The sequence below is a fragment of the Rhinoraja longicauda genome, chromosome 5 (genome assembly GCF_053455715.1).
Source record: "Rhinoraja longicauda isolate Sanriku21f chromosome 5, sRhiLon1.1, whole genome shotgun sequence".
Classification (NCBI taxonomy): domain Eukaryota; kingdom Metazoa; phylum Chordata; class Chondrichthyes; order Rajiformes; family Arhynchobatidae; genus Rhinoraja; species Rhinoraja longicauda.
In genome coordinates, this window is record NC_135957.1 from 7585867 (window position 1) to 7606155 (window position 20289).

General features: G+C 41.7%; 1 protein-coding gene across 5 annotated transcripts in view; it reads left to right on the forward strand.

The window, feature by feature from the left end:
* The window catches only part of enah (ENAH actin regulator), a 183906-nt gene that overhangs the window by 109596 nt on the left and 54021 nt on the right, over window positions 1-20289 (forward strand). For all 5 annotated transcript variants that reach the window (XM_078398862.1, XM_078398860.1, XM_078398859.1 and 2 more), the window contains one exon: window positions 11997-12081. In XM_078398862.1, coding sequence (XP_078254988.1) covers window positions 11997-12081 — 85 coding nt within the window. The remainder of the gene's footprint in view (window positions 1-11996; window positions 12082-20289) is intronic.

Consider the following 20289-nt stretch of genomic DNA (forward strand, 5'->3'; position numbering starts at 1 on the left):
TTATTCCCAGAAATACCTGCCATTGCTGTTCCACCGTCTTCCCTGCTAGGGTTTCTTTCCAGTCAACTCTGGCCAGCTCCTCTCTCATGCCTCCATAGTCCGCCTTGCTCAACTGCACTACTGACACTTATTGATGTACCTGTCCAAATGTCTTTTAAATGTTGTTAAGGTATCTGCCTCAACTACTTCCTCTGGCAGCTCTCCTCATATACGTATGAAGATGTTGCCCCTTCAGGTTCCTATTAAATCTTTCTCCATTCATCTTAAACCTATTGTCCTCTTGTTCTTCATTCCCTTACCCTGGGTAAAAGATTGTGTGCATTCACCCGATCTATGCCCTTTATGATTTAAAGCACCTCTTTAAGATCACTACTCAATCTCCATGTTCCAAGGAATTAACCTTGCCCCACCTCATAAATCTTTTCTGCACTATTAAAGGCTTTTTGCCTTTAACAGGATGACCAAAACATACGATATTCCAAGTGCGCCTCCCCAATATCTTGTGCAACTGTACTATAATGTCCCACCTTCTTTACTCAATTCCCTGGCTGATGCCCAAAGCCGCCTTCGCTACAATGTCAGCCTGTGCTGCCACGTTCAGGGAACCACGTACTTGTATTCTTAGATCTCTGTTCTACAATACTCCCTCGGGCTCTACGTTCACTGTGAAAGTCCTACTCCAATTTGACTTCCTAAAATGCAATATCTCGCACTTGAGGGAATTAAACTCCATTTGCTATTCCTCGGCCTACTAAACCAGGTGATCAAGATGCCGCTGTAATTCTTTATAACCACCTTCGCTGTCTATACCACACATTTTAATGTCTTTTGCAAACTTACTAACCATGCCTTGAATATTCTCATCTAAATTGCATGCCAAGATAGATACTTGCTACTTGGACAGGAGTTTCTGTAGTGTTAAGTCTCTGTAGCTATTCTGCTAATTCTTCTTATCCCTATCCATTCCTTTCATTGATCAACATAAACCCGTGTCTCATCAGTGAAATGACTAATTACTATCTCTGTGTGGACTGCTCATATTTAAACACTTCATTTTAATCTAAAGTTTCCTTAGTTTCGTTGAACATGGTTCTGGACTGAATTGCATTTGCCACTTTTCTCTTTCCCTGCTTGTCACTGATATCTTTCTGAAACTTAAATGACCAGAAAGAGGAAGGGGGGAAGTTTCAGTGGATGCAAGTTTGACTGAACCATGCACTTAGAACGAAACGGAAAATTGAGGGGAAACTCGGAAGAAACTCACGATTAGACTGCACTTGTGGACAGAGCACTCGAGTTGATGTTCATTGTGCACCAGCTCCTTCTTTTGTAGCTATCCCCTTACTCGTGTGCCTTCCACTAGGGGTCTAGTCAACCTGTGAGTTAAAAATAACTAGCATTGCGTTCTGAATTTACAAAAGTAGCTCATTGCCGTTGCCCCCAAGATGGAGGCTGAAACCCTCATCACATTTGAAAGGTGATCATTTGAAAACTAGCCACCTCTGTCTACTGAGAATTGGCAGGTAGGAATCTAAGATTCATTTTTCTCTGGTATACTCTTATATGCTATAGATTTCTATGATATTATTTCCTAATATGATGAAGATAATGGGGAATCTTGGATTAAAAAGTGTTAAATAAATATTTCAATATTCAAGTTTAGTTTAGAGATACAGCGTGGAAAGAGACCCTTTGGCCCACTGAGTCTGCACCGATCAGCAATCCCCGCACACTAATACTATCCTACACAAACTAGGGACAATTTACATTTACCTCCATACCTGTACGTCTTTGGAGCGTGGGAGGAAACCGAAGGTCTCAGAGAAAACCCACGCGGTCACAGGGAGAACGTACAAACTCTGTACAGACAGCACCCGTACTCTGGATCGAACACTGGTCTCCGGTGCTGCATGCGCTGTAAGGTAGTGACTCTACCTCTGTGCCACTGTTAGGGGGATTTGGTATCAGAAACAAGTCTGATGATACATTAAGCTGCACCAAAAACCTGTATTTGGAGATGTTGATCCGGTGGTGCACTTGATACTATTTTGGTCTGTTATACTCCCTTGTACTCTTGTTTAATATTGTCTCCATTTATCTTGCCTGGCAGCTCTTGTGATGTTGTTTCCTGTTTGGACAACAGCAAGAAGGATCTTACACCAGTACAACCTGAGAACGGCCATCAAACATCTAGACAAAATGTTGTCGCAATTTGTTTTTAAGCAACCCATTGGCCCTTGTCATATGCTAACTAATCTGCTTTTAAATAATCTGAAATAAACGGATTACTACTTTAAAATATGAGAATGAAGATCTATTTGTAATTTTAAATCATCGGCAGTTTTGCAAGATTGATTCCCTTCTCTCTAGGAATATTCTTAAGCGTCAGAATATTTCATTTCGAAGTCTAGAAGAGCTACGTTTTTCAAGGATGTGCATTTGCCAGAATGTTCCATTGAGATCTTGAATTTTCATTTCAGAAGACTGTTTATAACTTCTTTCCAGATGAATTCCATATAAACATAATTGTTTTTCAAAGGTTTGCAGCTCATCTGCTTTGTAACGAGTGACTCACCTCCTGGAAAGATATATTTAAACTTTAAATGCAATCGGAGAGAAATGACAGCTAACACAAGTGCACGACTGAGGGAGCTCTTCGCTTTATGCATATGGCATTAAACTCTGATCCCATCTGTATTTCCAAGTGGATGTGGAATGTGTGGCATTATTTCAATATGAGTGGGGGGATCATTAGATGTCTTGAGCAACATTCATATCCCAACAAGAAGTGCCAAATGTTGCTGTTTTTTTCCAAACATCCTCCCTGTTCTCATAATTCTGGAGCAAGAAGCAGCAGTGGGCCATTGTTTAATAGCCTGGCTAATCTGCTACTTCAAGTCCTCTATCTTGTCCGATTTCCCCTAATATTCCAAAATTAATTGATCACAGCCACAGCTCTCCAGAGTAGAGAGTTCTGGATATTCAAATGTTTCAAATAAGCCAGTGGAGCATTTGTTATTCCGATTATTTTTCAGGAAAATACACAAATTGCTGGAGTAACTCAGCGAGTCAGGCAGCATCACTGGAGGTCATAAATAGGTGACATTTTTCTGTCGGGACCCTTCTTCAGACTAATTGTTATAGCAGGGAGAAAGCTGAAAGAGTAGTGGGGGGCAGTGTAAAGCCAGGCAAGTGATAGGTGGATACAGGTGAGGGGAGTTTGATTGTCAAAAGGTTGGACAAAGGCAAGAGATGAAAAGCCAAAGACTGAGATAAGGAGAGAAGTGGTGCGAAATGTGAACATTTCACAGCAAGGGATATAGGTGAAAGAGGGACAGGTGAGTGAGAGAAATGGTTGTGCATCCAGATGGAACACAGTGAAGAGAGGGGGAAAGGGGGCATGGGGGAGGGGGTGTTGATTAGTTCCCTAAAATTGCTCTTTTGTTACCTCTCTATGAAGCTATAATTTTCCACAATACCAGAGATTATTCCTACACTCAATTTCCAACAATTCTGTTGAAATACGTATAGCTTTTAAAATATTTAGCTATTAACTTGTGGATTTACTCTCATCAGCTTCCCTGAAATGTCCCCATTCCTCGAGTTATTGTTAACATTTTATCAATGTTTTCCTAAACCATTCCGATTATCCAGGTGAATAATTTTTCTTGTGCCTATTTTTATTTCAGCGTTGAATGAATTTTGCTGAGAATTTTTAATTTATTTATAAAAAATAATTGTCATTGTTTGTTTACTAGCAAGCCTTTTAATCTACTTTCCATATCTACCATAGCCCAGACTCTACTTCTAACTTTGCTCTTGGTGAAGCGTATATTTTTCAAAACTAATTTCTAACTAATTATGCTGCTTAAACTGCTGCAAAAATTACACGTGTTCCCCCTCCCCTCCCACCTCCAACTAGGATCCTCTACCACAAGATTACCAATTAGGCTTATCTCATTACACAAGGGCTAAACCTGGCCCCTAATTGATTCTATAACCTAAAATCAGAACATGCTAAACAATTCAGCAGGACAGACTGGGGAAAGAGCCAGTTAACATTTCAGGTCAATGATCTTCCTTCAGAACACGAAAAGTTAGAAGAAATTGAAGCTATTTTATGTTGCATGGAAGGGAGAAGATGGAAAATAATGGGATAGAGATCATAGGTGATAAATTATTCCTCTGCAGATTCCATTAGGAGATGGTTGAGGGCAGAGAAAGAGAAAAGATGGCAGTATTAAAGCTAAGGGATACAGAGCACTGCGGTTGCTGGATATTTGAAATGAATGTTGGAAATATTCATCAAGGTCAAATGGCTTACTGCATTCCAGGATAAGGAAATGCAGATGTATGATAGATTAGAGAACCTTTACTTAGAACAAAGAATGATGAGAGAAGTTTTGATTGAGTATAGATGATCACGACATGTTTCGAGAAAGTAAATCAGCAGAAACTATGTCACCAATATTGAATGGTTCACTGACTAAAGTTGGGCAAAATTTTGATGCAGAATACTTACGATGTAGCATTTACTGCTGTGTAGAAAATATAAATGAAATCTGTCAGGGCTTTTTTTCCAAGGGAATTTGGTTGGGCATTTGAGACAATAACAGAAATGTGGGGAAAGCGACTGACCAGACCTTCTGAGTTGGCATAGATTTGAAGTGTTACATAGCCCTTTTTTAATGTAAGAATCATTACTGATTCTTAGATTTAGTGTTGCAGCCCAGAAAAGGAGAGGATGTGACCCACATGTGCAGCAATGGAATACTATGGGTATGAGCTCAGTGAAATGTTCTATGAGAAACAGCCATGCTTTGTTTATTTTATAAATGAAATAATATGCACAATCGAATTCTACTCATACTCAAATTCCTGAATAGGTTTTTGCATCTGACTATTGTTTAAAACTATCCCTTGCCATCTGTTTACTGCCTCTCCATTGTGAATATTACTATTGCAATTGGGAAAAGGAAGGGTTCTTAGAGGCCAGCTGCATTATATACCAAAAGGTTTGTTCGTCAGGTTAATTATTATATCTTATGACAATATATTGAAGCTGATCAATACCTTTCAGTGCACTTGGCATTGACAACTACTCAAGTGTGTTACGTGTTCCAAAAATACTATTGATTAGAAGTGAAAAGCTCATGTTGGTTTAGTCATCTCCTTAGTAATGCACTATTAAAAGGAAAGTTTTGCAGTTTTGCTTGATTGCTTCATGAAATATTGCACCACCATATTAATATTGTGGAACCTACCCAGAAAAATATTGTGATAAATCCTTACTTTCTGCTGAATTCATGATAGAAGGAGAATGGACATTCTGTTTGAATAGAGTGTAGGTCGACGTTAGTACCATTCACGGCTATTTTCTGTTGAATGGAGTACAGGAAACAGAACCAGGTGCATTTAAGGGAGCAATGAAAATGGGACCCTCATCAGCTAAAAGAGCATGAGAGAACTAGAGCACCCTGTGTTTAAAGCCATCGTGAATTTAGAGAGAGTTCAGGAATCAACATTGGTGTGTTACAAGGAGCATGAGAATCACCATCTGGTACGTAAGATGCAAGCTATCAGGATTTCTCAACAATTAAATAATGGATTATCAGAGTTTGCCATCTCTTCCTTGATAAACCTGACAAACTTCTGTAGGGCCTTCAAATGTAGAAAGTATCCCAAATGACTTGCAAGGCTATCTTTAAGGATATGTAGACATACACTCCCAAGTACCCTGTACTCTTTCATGCCTCTCAGTATCCATGTATTACTATAAGAAGATAACTGCAGATGCTGGTACAAATCGAAGGTATTTATTCACAAAATGCTGGAGTAACTCAGCAGGTCAGGCAGCATCTCGGGAGAGAAGGAATGGGTGACGTTGCGGGTCGAGACCCTTCTTCAGACTGTCTCACACTGCTCAAGATTAAATTCTATTTGGTGTCTTTCAGTCAAGTGATGAAACTATCCAAATTTTACTGCAGACTAAATCTTTTCTCTTCAGCTGTCAACTACACTGCCAACTTTTGAATCATTATTGAACTCCATGCTTCCTTCAGTCCAAAATATCAATAATTACTACAAAAATCAATGGACTATTTGAGTATTTTCCCTATCAATATCGGGTACAGAAACAGGCCCTTAAGCTCACCACGTACATCACAAGCTTTTTGCCCATCTGCATTAATCCTGTCTGCCTGCAGTGTCCTGTATCCTTCTATCCCTTGCCTATTCGAGTGCTTATCTAACTGACTCTTAAATTTATTATCATATCTGGTCAATCATACCTTCTTTTTCTCTCAAGTCAGGTCAAGTTAAGTTTTTTTGTCATATGCACAAGTCTGGTGAGGTACTGGTACAATGAAAATCTTGATTGCAGCAGTATCACCGGCACCTTGACTCAGACAATACACAAAACATAGTTTTACATAATGAAAAGAAAGAACACTGCAAAAGCAAGACTTTAGTGCAAAGCATTTAAACAGTATGTTTACCTCTTGACATTTCGTGAAGCACAGATTTGCTATCTTTCAAGGCAAGGTGAGACTTTGAAAATCATTCCAAATTCACTGCCTTTCTTTGACTAACTTTGTCACCTGCCTTGCAGAATCGCTGAAGCATTATAACCACTTGCTTGTCCATGTGGGGTTTGGGCTTCCAAAATTAAGTTAAAATGTACCACTTGTCTGGTAGGCAGATATTTGTTTTCATTGATTTAAGTTTGCCTTTTGAAGCAAACGACCACTTTAAAAAAGTGCTGCTCTGTCTTGTGTCACTAAAACAACTCTGTTTAGCTTGAAACACCAAGGATTGGTTAGGAGCCCTGCAGCCCTGCAGGTTTGCCTCGAGGTTGTGCCCAAACTGAGAGCGTTCATTGTTTTGAAGTCTTCCAGTGCCGTACTTACTGATGAAGGGCTTATTGACCTCTGTTGTGGCCTGGACTGACAGAGGCACTTGTGCCTTTCACAAATAGAAAATGACATAGGCATATTGAATCTTCCTGTTTATGTTGCTGGAGTAATGGCAACAGTGCTGAGGGTGAGGGGAGGGAGAAGCTTGATGACTTATGTGCAGCTAACTGAGATACCCACAGTTCAAGAAAGCAATTGTTTGAAACTTGTATATTAAATTTTAAAAAGAAACTCATTCTACAAATAGTATATTTTTAAACCAGGAGTTTGATTAAAAGGTGCAACATGGATACAGGCCCGTTGGCCTGCCGAGTCCACGCCATCCATCCATCACCCGTTCACATTAGTTCTATTTTACCCACTTTTGCATCCGCTCTCTTACTTCCGGGACAATTTACAGTGGCCATTTAACCCACGAACCTGCATGTCTTTAGGGTGTGGGAGGAAACTGGAGCACCTGGAGGAAACCCCTGTGGTCACAGGGAGAACATACAAACTCCAGACGGACAGCAGCCGTGGTCAGGATTGATCCTAGGCTCTGGCACTGAGGCAGCAGCTCTATAGCTGTGGCACTGTGTATTAGTAGCAATATGGGTGAAGTTGATGCGTGTCTGCTTTGAGTACCACCATTTAATGTGTGAAGTGAGCATGGGTCATGGAAGGTCTGTGTTTGTCATCAGTGTCCTTTACAATCACATTTAGAGAAATCTCAAAGTTCAGAACATGCAGAACAAAACTTCAGGCAATTAGCATTTTAGCTGAGAAATTAAATTGGCTTAAAAGTTAATTGTTTCACATCCTGTGTGGCAGTTGTGATTTAACTGAAGGCAGGATTGTTTAAATGCAGCAGCAGTCCCAGTCACAAGGGTGCTGCAGCATAAAGCAATACAGCATTTGGCTCACTGGGAGCAAATATTAATTATTCAGTACAAACAGGAAATGCAGAGCATTCCAGTAAGGGCAAGGGCACTGGAGCAGGTAGACTTAACCTCTGATGGATAGAAGCTGTTAAATGCATGAATGATCTAGACCCTCGACTGATTAAAATGTATCTACTTACTTAAGCACCTGTGGGTGAGAATGTTATCTTGGTTCCACTAAGAATGAGCGGTAATGGTTGAGAGGAATTCTGAAGATGTATTGGGATTCGAGGTGGACATGATGATTCACCTGCAAACTGGAACGTCGCGGGAACGTGTTGCGAGCTCCGCGTCTCAGGATGCAAGTAATGGTATGTGGCACTACCTGTGCTGCCAGAAGCGCGACCAAGCCTTCATTTTTACATGTAGGTGCCCTTCAGATGTTCTGCACGGAGTGTTTTGAGCAGCTTCATTTACCAACTTTTTAATCTTGATTTTCTTTGCAGCTGCTTGATTTAAAACAGAAATTTACAAATAATTTATTACAGGATTCCAACTAAAAAATTAGGTATCATTTATATTACTGAATGGATAACCATGGGGATGCTTGCTCCTTTTTGGAGGTATCATGTGTACTGCAGAACACTTAAATGCGTGCGTTTACAGATCTGCGGGTGTGTTCAGATTTGTATAAATCAGTTGGACTGGAAACTGTCAGTGGTGCATTAGAGAGGTCTTCTCCAGTTAATTATGTAGCTCTTACTTCTCAGTTTATGCCATTAATCTTGTGTGTTTTCTAGCAGCATTGGCACTTAACAGATGCTTTAGAACTGTATTGTCATTCAAGAAATGTGTGCTGGGAGCTTTCTGCTTTGTTTTGATTTTCTCAATCAGTGCTGAAATCCATATTTTAAATTAGTTAGAATGAATGGTAGGTGGATTGTATTTTTGACTATGGGCTGAATTGTTCAGTTATACTGTGTGTGTTTCTGCAATACTGTGTGTGTTTCTGCAAACACTGAGCTTTGAGCATTATCTGCTCAAATTTGTCTGAAATAATCGAGGATGTTTTCCCCCCAATTATTTTGAGTTTAAAAGAACATTTCAAGCATTACATAAGTGGGTTCCCTTTCAGATTTGGGTTCTTTTCAGGATTCTGGTCTTCTCTCAGTCTTTTGTACTGTCCAGGGATCGAAGCACTGTCATCACTTGTGCTAAATTGGTTTGGGCATCCATTTTCTAGTTCTCATGCTTTTTCTAATGGTTTATTGTGGGCTATCTATGAAGGGTTCCTGAGTTTCTTTATCATTGTTTTTTTCCTGTAAACCTAGAACTGTGGGAAGTGCATTGACCCTCTCCCCCCCCCCCCCCCCCCCCAACCTCCATTGCTGTATAAACTTTGACTATGTTAACCCTGTGTGTACAGTAATCAAAAGAAAGCACACAATTTGATGCATTAAATACAGGCAAAAGTGCTGCTGCATTTGCATTGGCAGAGGATTTAGAAACATGGTTGTTAAATGACACAACTAACATCCAGAAGCTTGATCTATTGACGCAGTTAGGCAAATTTAAATCCCTCCATGGCAACTAGGGAATTTGCTCCGTATAATTAGGTAAATCTCAGTAAGAACCTGACATCAGCAATGGTGAGCTTGAAGTTTCTAAATTATCAATCAAAACTGATCTCCATGACTAAAATATTATGTAGAAGAACGCAGATCTGTTAATCTGGCCTGGTCTGGGTTGTAAATGTGACTCCACCAATATCTCTATATACTAAAACTCTCATCTGTTTGCTTGTTCCTGAACTACAGCCAAAACGGAACACGATAGCACAACAACTTTAGGCCCACCTTACTCACAATCGTCCCGTGGTCCTGTAGCGGAAATTTCATTGAAATTGGTGTTATATATTTAAAGTTATTCACATTTTTAAGTTTTAAAAACTGGGCTGGTCCTGTCCTCGACTCCCCCGTCCCCCCTCTTCTTCCCGGCTGGCTTAGCGCCTTCCCCAACTCGCCCAGAGTCCAGTGGGATTGGCAGCAGTCAGGGTCGGGAGGTGGGGGGGGGGGGGGGGGAAGAGTCCAGCAGCATCGACCAGAGGGCCGTCAGAGGGAGAGTCGCCGCCGTCCACCCACTGCACTGAACGCCCCACTGGGACGGGACAGGACATTTCCCCCCCCCCGCCCTTCCCCGCTCTACTAATGGTGGCCGTCTGGGCCGGGAGGCGGGTTGCTACGCAATCTCTGTTAGGGGCGTCCAGGCCGAGGGAGGGGGACAGGGGAAGGGAGGGAGAGATCGGCGGGGAGGGAGGGGGAGGGGGTTGGGAAGGGGGAGGGGAGAAAGTGGGGAGGGGGCGTGAGAGGGGAGTGGGTGAGGAGAGGGTGCTGCACCAATGCAGGAGAGGTTTGGGCCCAATGGGTCCACTTGGTCTAGTAATTAATAAAAGCAGAAAATGCTGAAAATATTCAACAGATCCGACAGCATCTCTGGAGAGTTAACATTTTGGGATGTCAACATGGAATGGGGTGTCGAGGTGAAATTATAACAGATTAAAAGTAGCAATCGATCGGTGGAAGGGAGTAGAGGTTTTACGTTCGGGTGTAATGTTCCTTAGCTTTCTCTTTTCTAATTGGGGTTGAGAGGAAGTTTTTTTCTCTCCTATTTTGACGTTTTTGAAAGCTGCCATGCAACAATCACGAGACAATGTTTTTTGAGTTTTTGCCTATGGCAGGACAAGCTCCTTAAAATGATGAAAGATCATTGGCCTGAAACATTAACCAGGTTTCTCTGAAGAGTTCTCAATATCTCTCAACATATTCTGTCTTTATTTTTGTAAAATGATACATGGTTGGCATGGATGAGTTGGACCGAAGGACCTGTTTCCACACTGCATGATTCTATGTGACCAAGGCGAAGGATCTTCAGTCAAAATGGTCTGTATTTTTCAATCTGTAGAATATTAGGAGCAGACACTGCTGTTTCCCAGGATACAGAGGGCATTGGAGCATTTCCAACTCTTAATTTTGCAACATTCACATCATGAACCTTGGATATTTTGTACCAAGGCTATTGGCATTGTGGTGTGGCATCTATTAGCTAATTTCCCGTGTTTGGCCAATGGGAAAGTGGTTATGGATCAGTCACTTGTCATTCAGCAGTATTTCTTTATGTGTGTTTAATGTTTGCGGAAAGCACTAGCTTGTCAGTACAACAAAATTTCAACAAATAGTCATTGCTGAGTATAGAGATTTTCCATTATCGGTCGGTGCACTCCGGCTTATAAAGCGGAAGAGTTGGCAATTTCTAATTTGTCAAAACAAACAAACATAAATACAGGTGATATCAACTTATTGGGGATGATAGCATTGCTAAAATAACGGTGTGTATAGTGATGTTGCATAATGCGAAGTGTGTCATCTGCACATGCATCAAGAAAAGTAAGTTGAAAAAAAATTGTTTATTTCGGGGTTTTTTAACTTAAATTCTGTGAAAGTGAATTTTATTCTGTATCTCAAATTTTGGTGGCGATTTGTGAATTTTGTAAGCATGAATTTCCATTACACAATTGGTGGGAGGGTTTATCTGTAACATTAAGTGGAACGCAGGGTGGTGAATCTGTGGAATTCTTTGCCACAGTTAGTGGATATTTTTAAGGCAGGGCTAGATAGATTCCCGATTAATACAGGTGTCAGAGGTTGTGGGGAGATGGCAGGAGAATGGGGTTAGGAGGGAGAGATAGATCAGCCATGATTGAATGGCGGAGTAGACTTGATGGGCCAAATGGCCTAATTCGACTCCTATTCCTTATGACCTTATGAGACCTAGATGTGGGATTAGAGGGGTAAAAAGGGGTAACTTTTTCACTTGGGTAAACGTAGTCATCGTCTGGAATGAGCTGCCAGGGGAAGCTATAGAAGCGGATACAATTACAACTTTGAAAAGACATTTGGACACATATACAGTATAAAGCATTAAGCGGGATATGGGCCAATTGCAGGTAAATGGGACTAGCCCAGTATGCCAACTTGGTCGGCATGGACAAGGTGAGCCAAAGGGTCTGTTTCTTTGTTGTATAGTTCTGTAACTTTACGACTCTAGGTCTAAAACCAAGTAAAACCAACAGATGATGCAGACCATTGTACGATTCCGGACCACATTAATATTTTGTCAATGGGTAGCCTTCTAAAATATTTTTTTGTCAATTCCTTTTTTATAGGTCCAACATTGTCCAGACAGAACTCTCAGCTATTCCCACAAGTACAGAATGGACCATGTCAGGAGGAGCTGGAGATTCAGCGACGGTAAGAATGTGTGCTTTTCCTGGTGAAAACTGTTGCTGGCATAGGGAATGGAGTCTATTTGGCAGGTGGATCTGGGTGGGGACGGATGTATAATTTTCTTCAAAATGGAAAGGGGCGGCACGGTAGCGCAGCGGTAGAGTTGCTGCTTTACAGCGAATGCAGCGCCGGAGACTCAGGTTCGATCCTGACTACAGGTGCTGCACTGTAAGGAGTTTGTACGTTCTCCCCGTGACCTGCGTGGGTTTTCTCCGAGATCTTCGGTTTCCTCCCACACTCCAAAGACGTACAGGTATGTAGGTTAATTGGCTGGGTAAATGTAAAAATTGTCCCTAGTGGGTGTAGGATAGTGTTAATGTACGGGGATCGCTGGGCGGCACGGACTTGGTGGGCCGAAAAGGCCTGTTTCCGGCTGTATATATATGATATGATGATATGATATGATGTACAATAAAGCTATACTAATATGGCACACTTATGACAGGAGTGCCAGACTTACAAAATTTCCACTCTGAGATTATTTTACCAATATTCCAACGCACTTCAATCTTTTTTAATTTTCAAGAGATTGCACAATAAAGTTTCAGAGAACGACTAAGGTTAAAATGAGCATGGGAAGCGGTACTGGGTAAGTTTCGAGGGAGGGTGGCCAACAGAACCATGTCAGGAACTGGACCTGAGTGGAAACTGTAACTATTACCCGGTGAGTCAGTTGTCAAAGCAACGAGGTTTGTAAATAGTCGGATAGTGGTTTATCGGATTTCAGTTTGACTCCAATCCCAGTTATTTTGTTTATTTCCTCTGTTTTGTCTATCCATTTTAACTAGCTGTATTCCTCTTTTACTTGTTTTATATGTCAGTCTTCTGTTCTGCTTTCCACATCCTATTCCCACTTGTCCCTTTCTCCCTCCATACAAACTTTTTCCCTCTTCACTGTCCCACCCCATTCTTTCCCCGTCTAACTGGCTTCTCCCCTCTCCTCCCAACTTGTCCCTTCACCCCTAGTTTGGCTTCTCAGTCTTCAGCTTGTCTTTCTTCCTCCAGCCCTCAGCTTGTCCCTCTTCCCCCCTTAGTTTGTCCCCCTCCCCCTCCCACATCTCTACTCTTACCCCCCCCCCCCAGTTTTTCTCTCCTCTTCCCCACCCAGATTGTCCCTCCTCTTCTACCCAGCTTGCTTCTCCCCTCCCCGCATCCCAGTGTGTTTTTCCTCTCTCCCCTCAGCTTGTCTCTGTAATTCCCTCCCCCCCCCAGCTTGTCTCTTCTCTAACTCCTCCCAGCTTGTCTCCCCTCTTCTCCCTCTCAGCTTGCCTCTCTTCTTTCCCACTCTGCCATCTTGTCACTCCTCTAATCCATTCCCCTCAGCCAGGCATGTGAATTTTCCGCGGACTTCCGCGTTTTAAAAATCAATTTTCTGCGTTTTTTGCATGATTTCCGCGTTTGTCACTTCAAACGCCAAAATTGTATTTACCAACGGAGAAATCGGATCGGAAAAAAAAAGAAAATAAACAATGTGATGAACACTAGGGTTCCGCTAGAGGTCGCTAGGGGTTCCGCGAGAAATCCCCCTCGCCCTGGAAGTCTCCCCGAAAATGTGGCACCTAGGCTGGGCAAGGCAGCCAATCTCGACCTCATCGGGACTTCCACGGCCGATCAGTGAGTTGAATTTGAAACCTGTGGCCGGGGCTCTGGAACTCCAGCCCAGCTGGAGCCAGCACATCTATCCCCATAGCTGACTTCGTTGGCCTGCTGGATAAACCAGCAAAGCTCTGGAACCAAGAGTGCCAGAAAATCAGTGGTGGAACTGTAATGAGTAAATATTAAATTTAAGTTGAAGATTATGTAACTAAATTAATTAAGACAGGGTTAAAATATAAAACACAGCAGAAAAGCCAATTACCCCCTTTTTGGGCTGATTATCAACTAATGTGCAAATTTACTTCAAAATGTTATTAGTATACAGTGACATCCACATTATTTTGAAATGTCCGTTTGAAATGCACTAAAAGAGGCTTGAAACTGGTAATTTTGTGTGTAAATTTTCCAAAAAAATCCAATTTCTTGACCCCCGCTCCAATCTGCTCGGCTCTTTTCCTCTGTTTTTTTACCTTACTCACATGCCTGCTCAACTTGCCACCCCTCTTGCATGACCCCCAACAATTTTCCTAGCTCCTTTCTCCGTACCCTGTATCATTTGCTTTCCACTCCTCTGACTGCTGTCTCCAACTGCAACTTCATCCTCTGTCTTCAGGCCACTCGTCACTATCACCACTCAGTTTTTCATGGTGAAATACTGCACTCAGGGCTAACTTGACATTGCTCTCTTAGTCCTGAATGTTGTCAGTCTCCTTTGTTTTCCCTGCAGTAGCATTGTACTCCGAGTTATAGGGTCACAGAGCTATACTGCATCGAAACAGGTTCTTCCACCCATCTTGTCCATGTCAACACGTTGGCCGAAGGGGGAATAAAAGGGAAATATGGGACTGAGATGGAAGAAGAACATACCAAGGAGGGAAAAGGAGCAGGGTGACATGGGTGGTGGGAGATGATGGAAAAAATATGTGAGAGGGATTGGGGTAGTGGAGATATTATGTGAAATTGGAAAATTCAATGTTCACATCATTGGGTTGTAAGCTACCCAAGTGGAATATAAGGTGTTCTTCCAATTTGCATGTGACTTCTCTCACGCAATGGAAGAAGCCAGGGGAAGAAAGGTCAGTATGGAAAAGGGAGTTAACATAGTTAGGAATGAGGAGGTCTAACAGGCCTTTGCAGATACAGTGGTCCAAGGGCAGGTCAGAAGCTAGGTATCATGCAGTGAGTGCACACGTCAAAAGTGTCTTGGAAACTCCCCATTTGCCTGAATGAATACAATCCCAACAATGAGCAAAGCAGGCCACTTTTTGGCACTCCATCCATTACCTCAAAAATTAATTCTATCCTATCACCAGCCTACCGTGGTTGCAGCGTGTACTTCCCCCAAAACCCATTGTAGTTACCGTACTCGAAGCTCTACAAAAGCTCTACCACTGTCAAGAGGAAAAGGTGCATGGAAGCACTGTCACTTGCAGGCTGCTCTCCAAGTCGTATGCTGTCCTGGCTTGGAAAATAGATTGCCTGTGCTTTATTAAAATGGAATCCAAATCCTGGAACCTCCTCCCCAGCAGCGTTGTGGAGGTACCTTCACTAGCTTTTGTGTTTGATGAGGGTGATACATATAGCGTGAGAGTGATTAAGGATGGGCAGTGAATGCTGGCTTTACAATAATCTCATGAACCAGAAAAATGAATTCTAACAAAGCCCCTTTCACTGACCTTGCCCTTCTCAAATCATTGTGCCCTGGCACCTATCCTTTCCTGACTGGGCACTGATCTGCACACTGTCTTCAGCAGCCCCTGGACTGTAACATTGTTTTCTTTTCCTGCTGCTGATTTTCGTCTCATGTTCCCAATCTGCCCAAATTCTTTTGAGTCTGAAGAAGGTCTCCGTCCCGAAACGTCACCTATTCCTTTTTTCCAGAGATGCTGCCTGACCCGCTAAGTTACTCCAGCATTTTGGATCTATCTTCGGTGTAAGCCAGCATTTGCAGATCTTTCCTGTACATCTGCAGTTCCTTCCTACACCAAATCTTCATTATATTAGTACAGTCTGTCATCACATTTCTCGCTCCTTATTTTGTCCTCCAAGTATCCTAGTAGTATTAAAGAGCAATATGATGATTAAGTGAGAGCAGCTTAAATGATCCTAGAATTAATTTATTCTGTGAAAATGATCTGGAAAAGATGTGTGGAGGGTGACTTTCTGTGTTAAAGCTTATTACGTGCTAATTGATCTGCAAAATTATTTCAGAACGGCAGTACACAAGGTGACCCTTTTGACAGCAGTTGTAACGATGATGGAAATTGAGAATAGTGTAAGATCAGTCAAATTCAGAGCCAAGATAACTGCTTCATATGGGTTAATAGCTTTTTTGCAAGTACGGGCAAGACTGCACATTGAGCAGATGACATAATACAGTAATTATATTAATGAACCCTACTGATCCCACTATTTGCTCTGAGCTCTGGAAGAAACCTAGCTTACAGCAATATTTAGTGAAAATATTTGACATATTCTGCACTTTTCTGGAGATTGTTGTGGTGGCTGCCTTTAAAACTTCTGGAGACACCCGAAATAGCAGATGCAGTCTTACCTCGTTGGTGACGCTGTGCGTGGAGTATCGTGTTTGGTTTTATTCACCCAGCTGCAGGAAAGACCTATTAAACGGAAAGAGTGTGGAAAAGATTTACAAGGATGTTGCATGACTTGAGAAGACTGGGTTACAGGGAGAGGAGCGGGACAGTCGGAAAGACTTTCCTCTTTGCAGCTCAGGAGACAGAGGTGATCATATAAAATCACGAGGGGCATAGATAGGGTGAATGCAAGGCGGGGGAATCAAGAACTAGAGGGCATAGGTTTAAGGTGAGGGGGAAATATTTAATACGAACCCGAGGGGCTACCTTTTCACGCAGAGGGGGAATGTATATGGAATGTTCCCATAGATGGAATATTAGAGGAGGTGGTTGAGACAGGTATAATAATATTTAAAAGACATTTGGACATGTACGTGGATAAGTAAGGTTTAGAGGGATATATAGGCCAAACACGAGCAAATGGTACTAGCTCAGATGGTCATCTTCGTCAGCATGGACAAGTTGGGCCGAAGGACCTGTTTCTGTGTTGTATGACTCTATGCTAGAATCTTGAGCTAAAGGTGAACTACTGAAAGAACTTGGCAAGTCAGGCAGCAATGTAGAGGGAAATGTACTGATGACATATCGGGTTAGGACCCTTCAGATTGATGAACTAGGGCTCTCATACCTGCAAAAGTGCAGTATTTTATTCCTTTGGTTGGGCTTTGCATATTGCACATTATAGACAAAATTGTTGGAATTGTGGATAGTGAGGAATGTTCTCGAAGGATACAGCAGGAAATATGGGAAGAGAAATGGGAAATGGAGTTTGATCCAGACAGGTTTGAGGTGGTGCATTTTGGGAAGTCAAATGCAAGAGGTATGCAGTAAATATCAGGACTCTTAGGAACATTGATATGCAGAGGGATCTTGGGGCACAAGTCCATAGCTCCCTGAAGGTGGTCGCACAAGTAGATAAGGTGATGAAGATGATGCATGGCATGCTTGCCTTCATCAATTGGGGCATGGAGTATAATAGTCAAGTAGTCATAAAACTTTGGTTAGGACATATTTGGAGTATTGTACGTAGTTCCGGTTGTTGCATTACAAGAAGTTTGGTGAGGTCGTGGAAGTTATTCAGCACGATATTAACTGGATTAGAGAGTATTACGGTAAGGAAAGGTTGACAGACTTGGATTGTTTTCTCTGGAACATTGGGGGGTGGGGGGTGACCTGATGGAAGGTTATAAAATGATGTGAGGCACAGATAGGGTGGACAATCAGAACTGTTTTACTAGGAAAGTATGGATGGAAAGTGTGGACAATCAGAACTGTTTTACTAGGAAAGTATGGATGGAAAGTTTAGTTCTGCTTCATGGTCGGCACAGACATCATGAGTTAAAAGGCTGGATTTTGTGCTGAAATGTTCTGTTTTATTAAGAAGCTTCTGCAATGACGATCTTTTATGCTGCTTGGTGTTGGGTTCTAGTACTCCTCCTGTGATTTTGCTGTACGTCATGTTTAATTTTGTCTTGCTTTGACTGTGACTGTTTTTATCAATGATGTAATTAAGTTTATCAGTGTGGCAGCCAGGTTAGTAATCTGACCTTTGGGTTAGTGTGAAATGGTGAGGTTTGAAATAGCTATTTGACAGGCAGGAACTTCATTCAGGCACTTGCAGCACTGTACTGAAATGTGGGCTATAAATTCAGCTTGTGTCATCTGCCAGCGACTCCCGTTGGAAAAATATAAAAGGATTCAGTTCAGTTTTGGTTTAGAACTTGTGCAAGATAGCAGCCATGAAGGTGTTGGACAAAAATCTGTGTCGCCGGGCAATGGGTCCAGATGTCAGGCAGCTTTTACAGTGAGTACAATGAGATGGATGCCTATTGTTTATTTATAAAGAAGCTAAATTATTTTCTATATTGCTCAATAAGATATAACAAATCTTTCAAGGAAGAAAATTTGCTGAACATAATTGTGGTGTGTTGAAAGGAACTGCAGATGCTGGTTTATACCAAAGATAGACACAAAGTTTTGGAGAAACTCAGTGGGTCCGGCAGCATCTCTGGAGAAAATGGATGGTTTTTACGAAACGTCACCGATCCTTTTTTTCCCAAAGATGCTGCCTGACCAGCTGAGTTCATCCACTACTTTGTGTCTATAATTGCAATGCACCTGGAGTCACATAAAAATCGGTTGACTCTTTACTGCCTCTTCAGTTCAAAGTAATAGGTGCTGGCATTGCCAGTGGACGCGCACATCCTGAGGGACACTTTATTGCACAATCTAAATTATCCTGGATCTGAACCAATATTAAACTTTTCCTGATGAGTTAACCATGTAAATGCTTTAAAAAAAAAATTAAAACAGAGAAAATACAGGAACAATCCAGCAGTTCAGACAGCACCCATGGAGAGGCAAACAGAATTGATCTTCAAATCTATGGCTTTTCATTGGAAATTTTCCTAATGTACGGACAGTTTTAACAATTAATTGATGAATTCAGACAGTTTCTACAACCAGTCTGGTCACTCTCATAAGGGAATGATATGGAGACTTTGGAGAGGGTGCTGAGAATTCTGAGAGGCATAGATGGGGTAGACAGGACTTTTTTTCCCAGGGTGGAAATGTCCAATACTATAAGGCATAGTTATAAGGTGAGGGGGGGATAATGTAATGGAGATGCGTGGGGCAAGTTTTATTTACACTGCCTGGGATGGTGGTGGAGGCAGATACAATGGGCAGTTAAGTGGCTTTTAGAAGTGCAGGCAACAGAGGTATCTAGATTATGAACGGGGAAATTAGATCAGTTTAACTTGGCATTATGTTCAGCAGAAACATTGTGGGCCGAAGGGCCTGTGCTGCACTGTTCTAAGTTTAGTCAAAATTTTGGCCCCTGCCTGGTAAGTGTTTGGGTTGGTAAGCAAGTCAATGGTTGGAAATGCCTGTTGAAAAGAAAAAAGTGGGTTAAAGAAATTCATTTACAAAATAAAGTGACAAAACCGTTTTGGTCACTATATCTCACTTCAGTTTGTTGTTTTGACTGACAATGCTAAGTGGCCTTTTGTCTGCAAAGACTGAAGCAGTTACCTATATAATCTTTGCGAGATGAGAATATTGGCAAAACGAGACTCAATTGCAGACTGATTAAAACAACTAGATAACCACAGACCATAGGAGGAATATCTGGCTCTGCTGTTTAATCAACTTGATGGTTTCCACACTAGTTTGATGTTTCCTTCCTCACTCGGCATTTTTTTAAATGGACAGGGCACATAAGCTCTCAGGTTTTTTTTTCCCACCCAAAGGTAATTTTCTGTTTGAGAGTATACTGACTTGTACCACGGCCTGGTTTGGTGACTAACTCCCAAGAACGTAGGAGGTTGCAAAATGTGAATGGAATTGCTCAATCTATCATGTGACCTTCAAAGGAATCTATGAAAAGTGCTGGCTAAGAGGCAGCAAATATCAAAGATCCACAGCACCCTGGCCACACTCTCACCTCGCTGCTGTTGGGAAGAAGGTATAGGAGCTTGAGAATCGTTAACCCCAAATTCAAGAATAATTTCTTACCATCAGGTTCTTGAACCACTCAGCACAACTCTATCTCAACACAGAACTACGATGAACTTTGTAGAACTTTGGCTTGCATTATTATGATCTGGTTACCCGGTGTAACTGATTATTTATTATATTGCTTATTGTGTATTTATTTGTTTTTTGAAGAAATAACCAGAAAGGTATGGACTTCAGTAAGGCTTTTGATAATGGTGGGCTGCTTTGGAAGATTAGATCACTTGGGATCCAGGGAGAAACAGTTAACTGGATAGAGAATTATTTTCTTAAAATGAAGCAGAGAATGCTGGTAGAAGTTTGTATTTTAGACTGGAGGCCTGTGATAAGTGGTGTGCCTCAGAGATCGGTGCTGGGCCTATTGCTCTTTGTCATCTATATTGATGATTTGGATAAGAATGTACAAGGCATGAATAATAAGTTGGTGGTATAGTATATAACGAAGATGATTATCAAAAATTACACT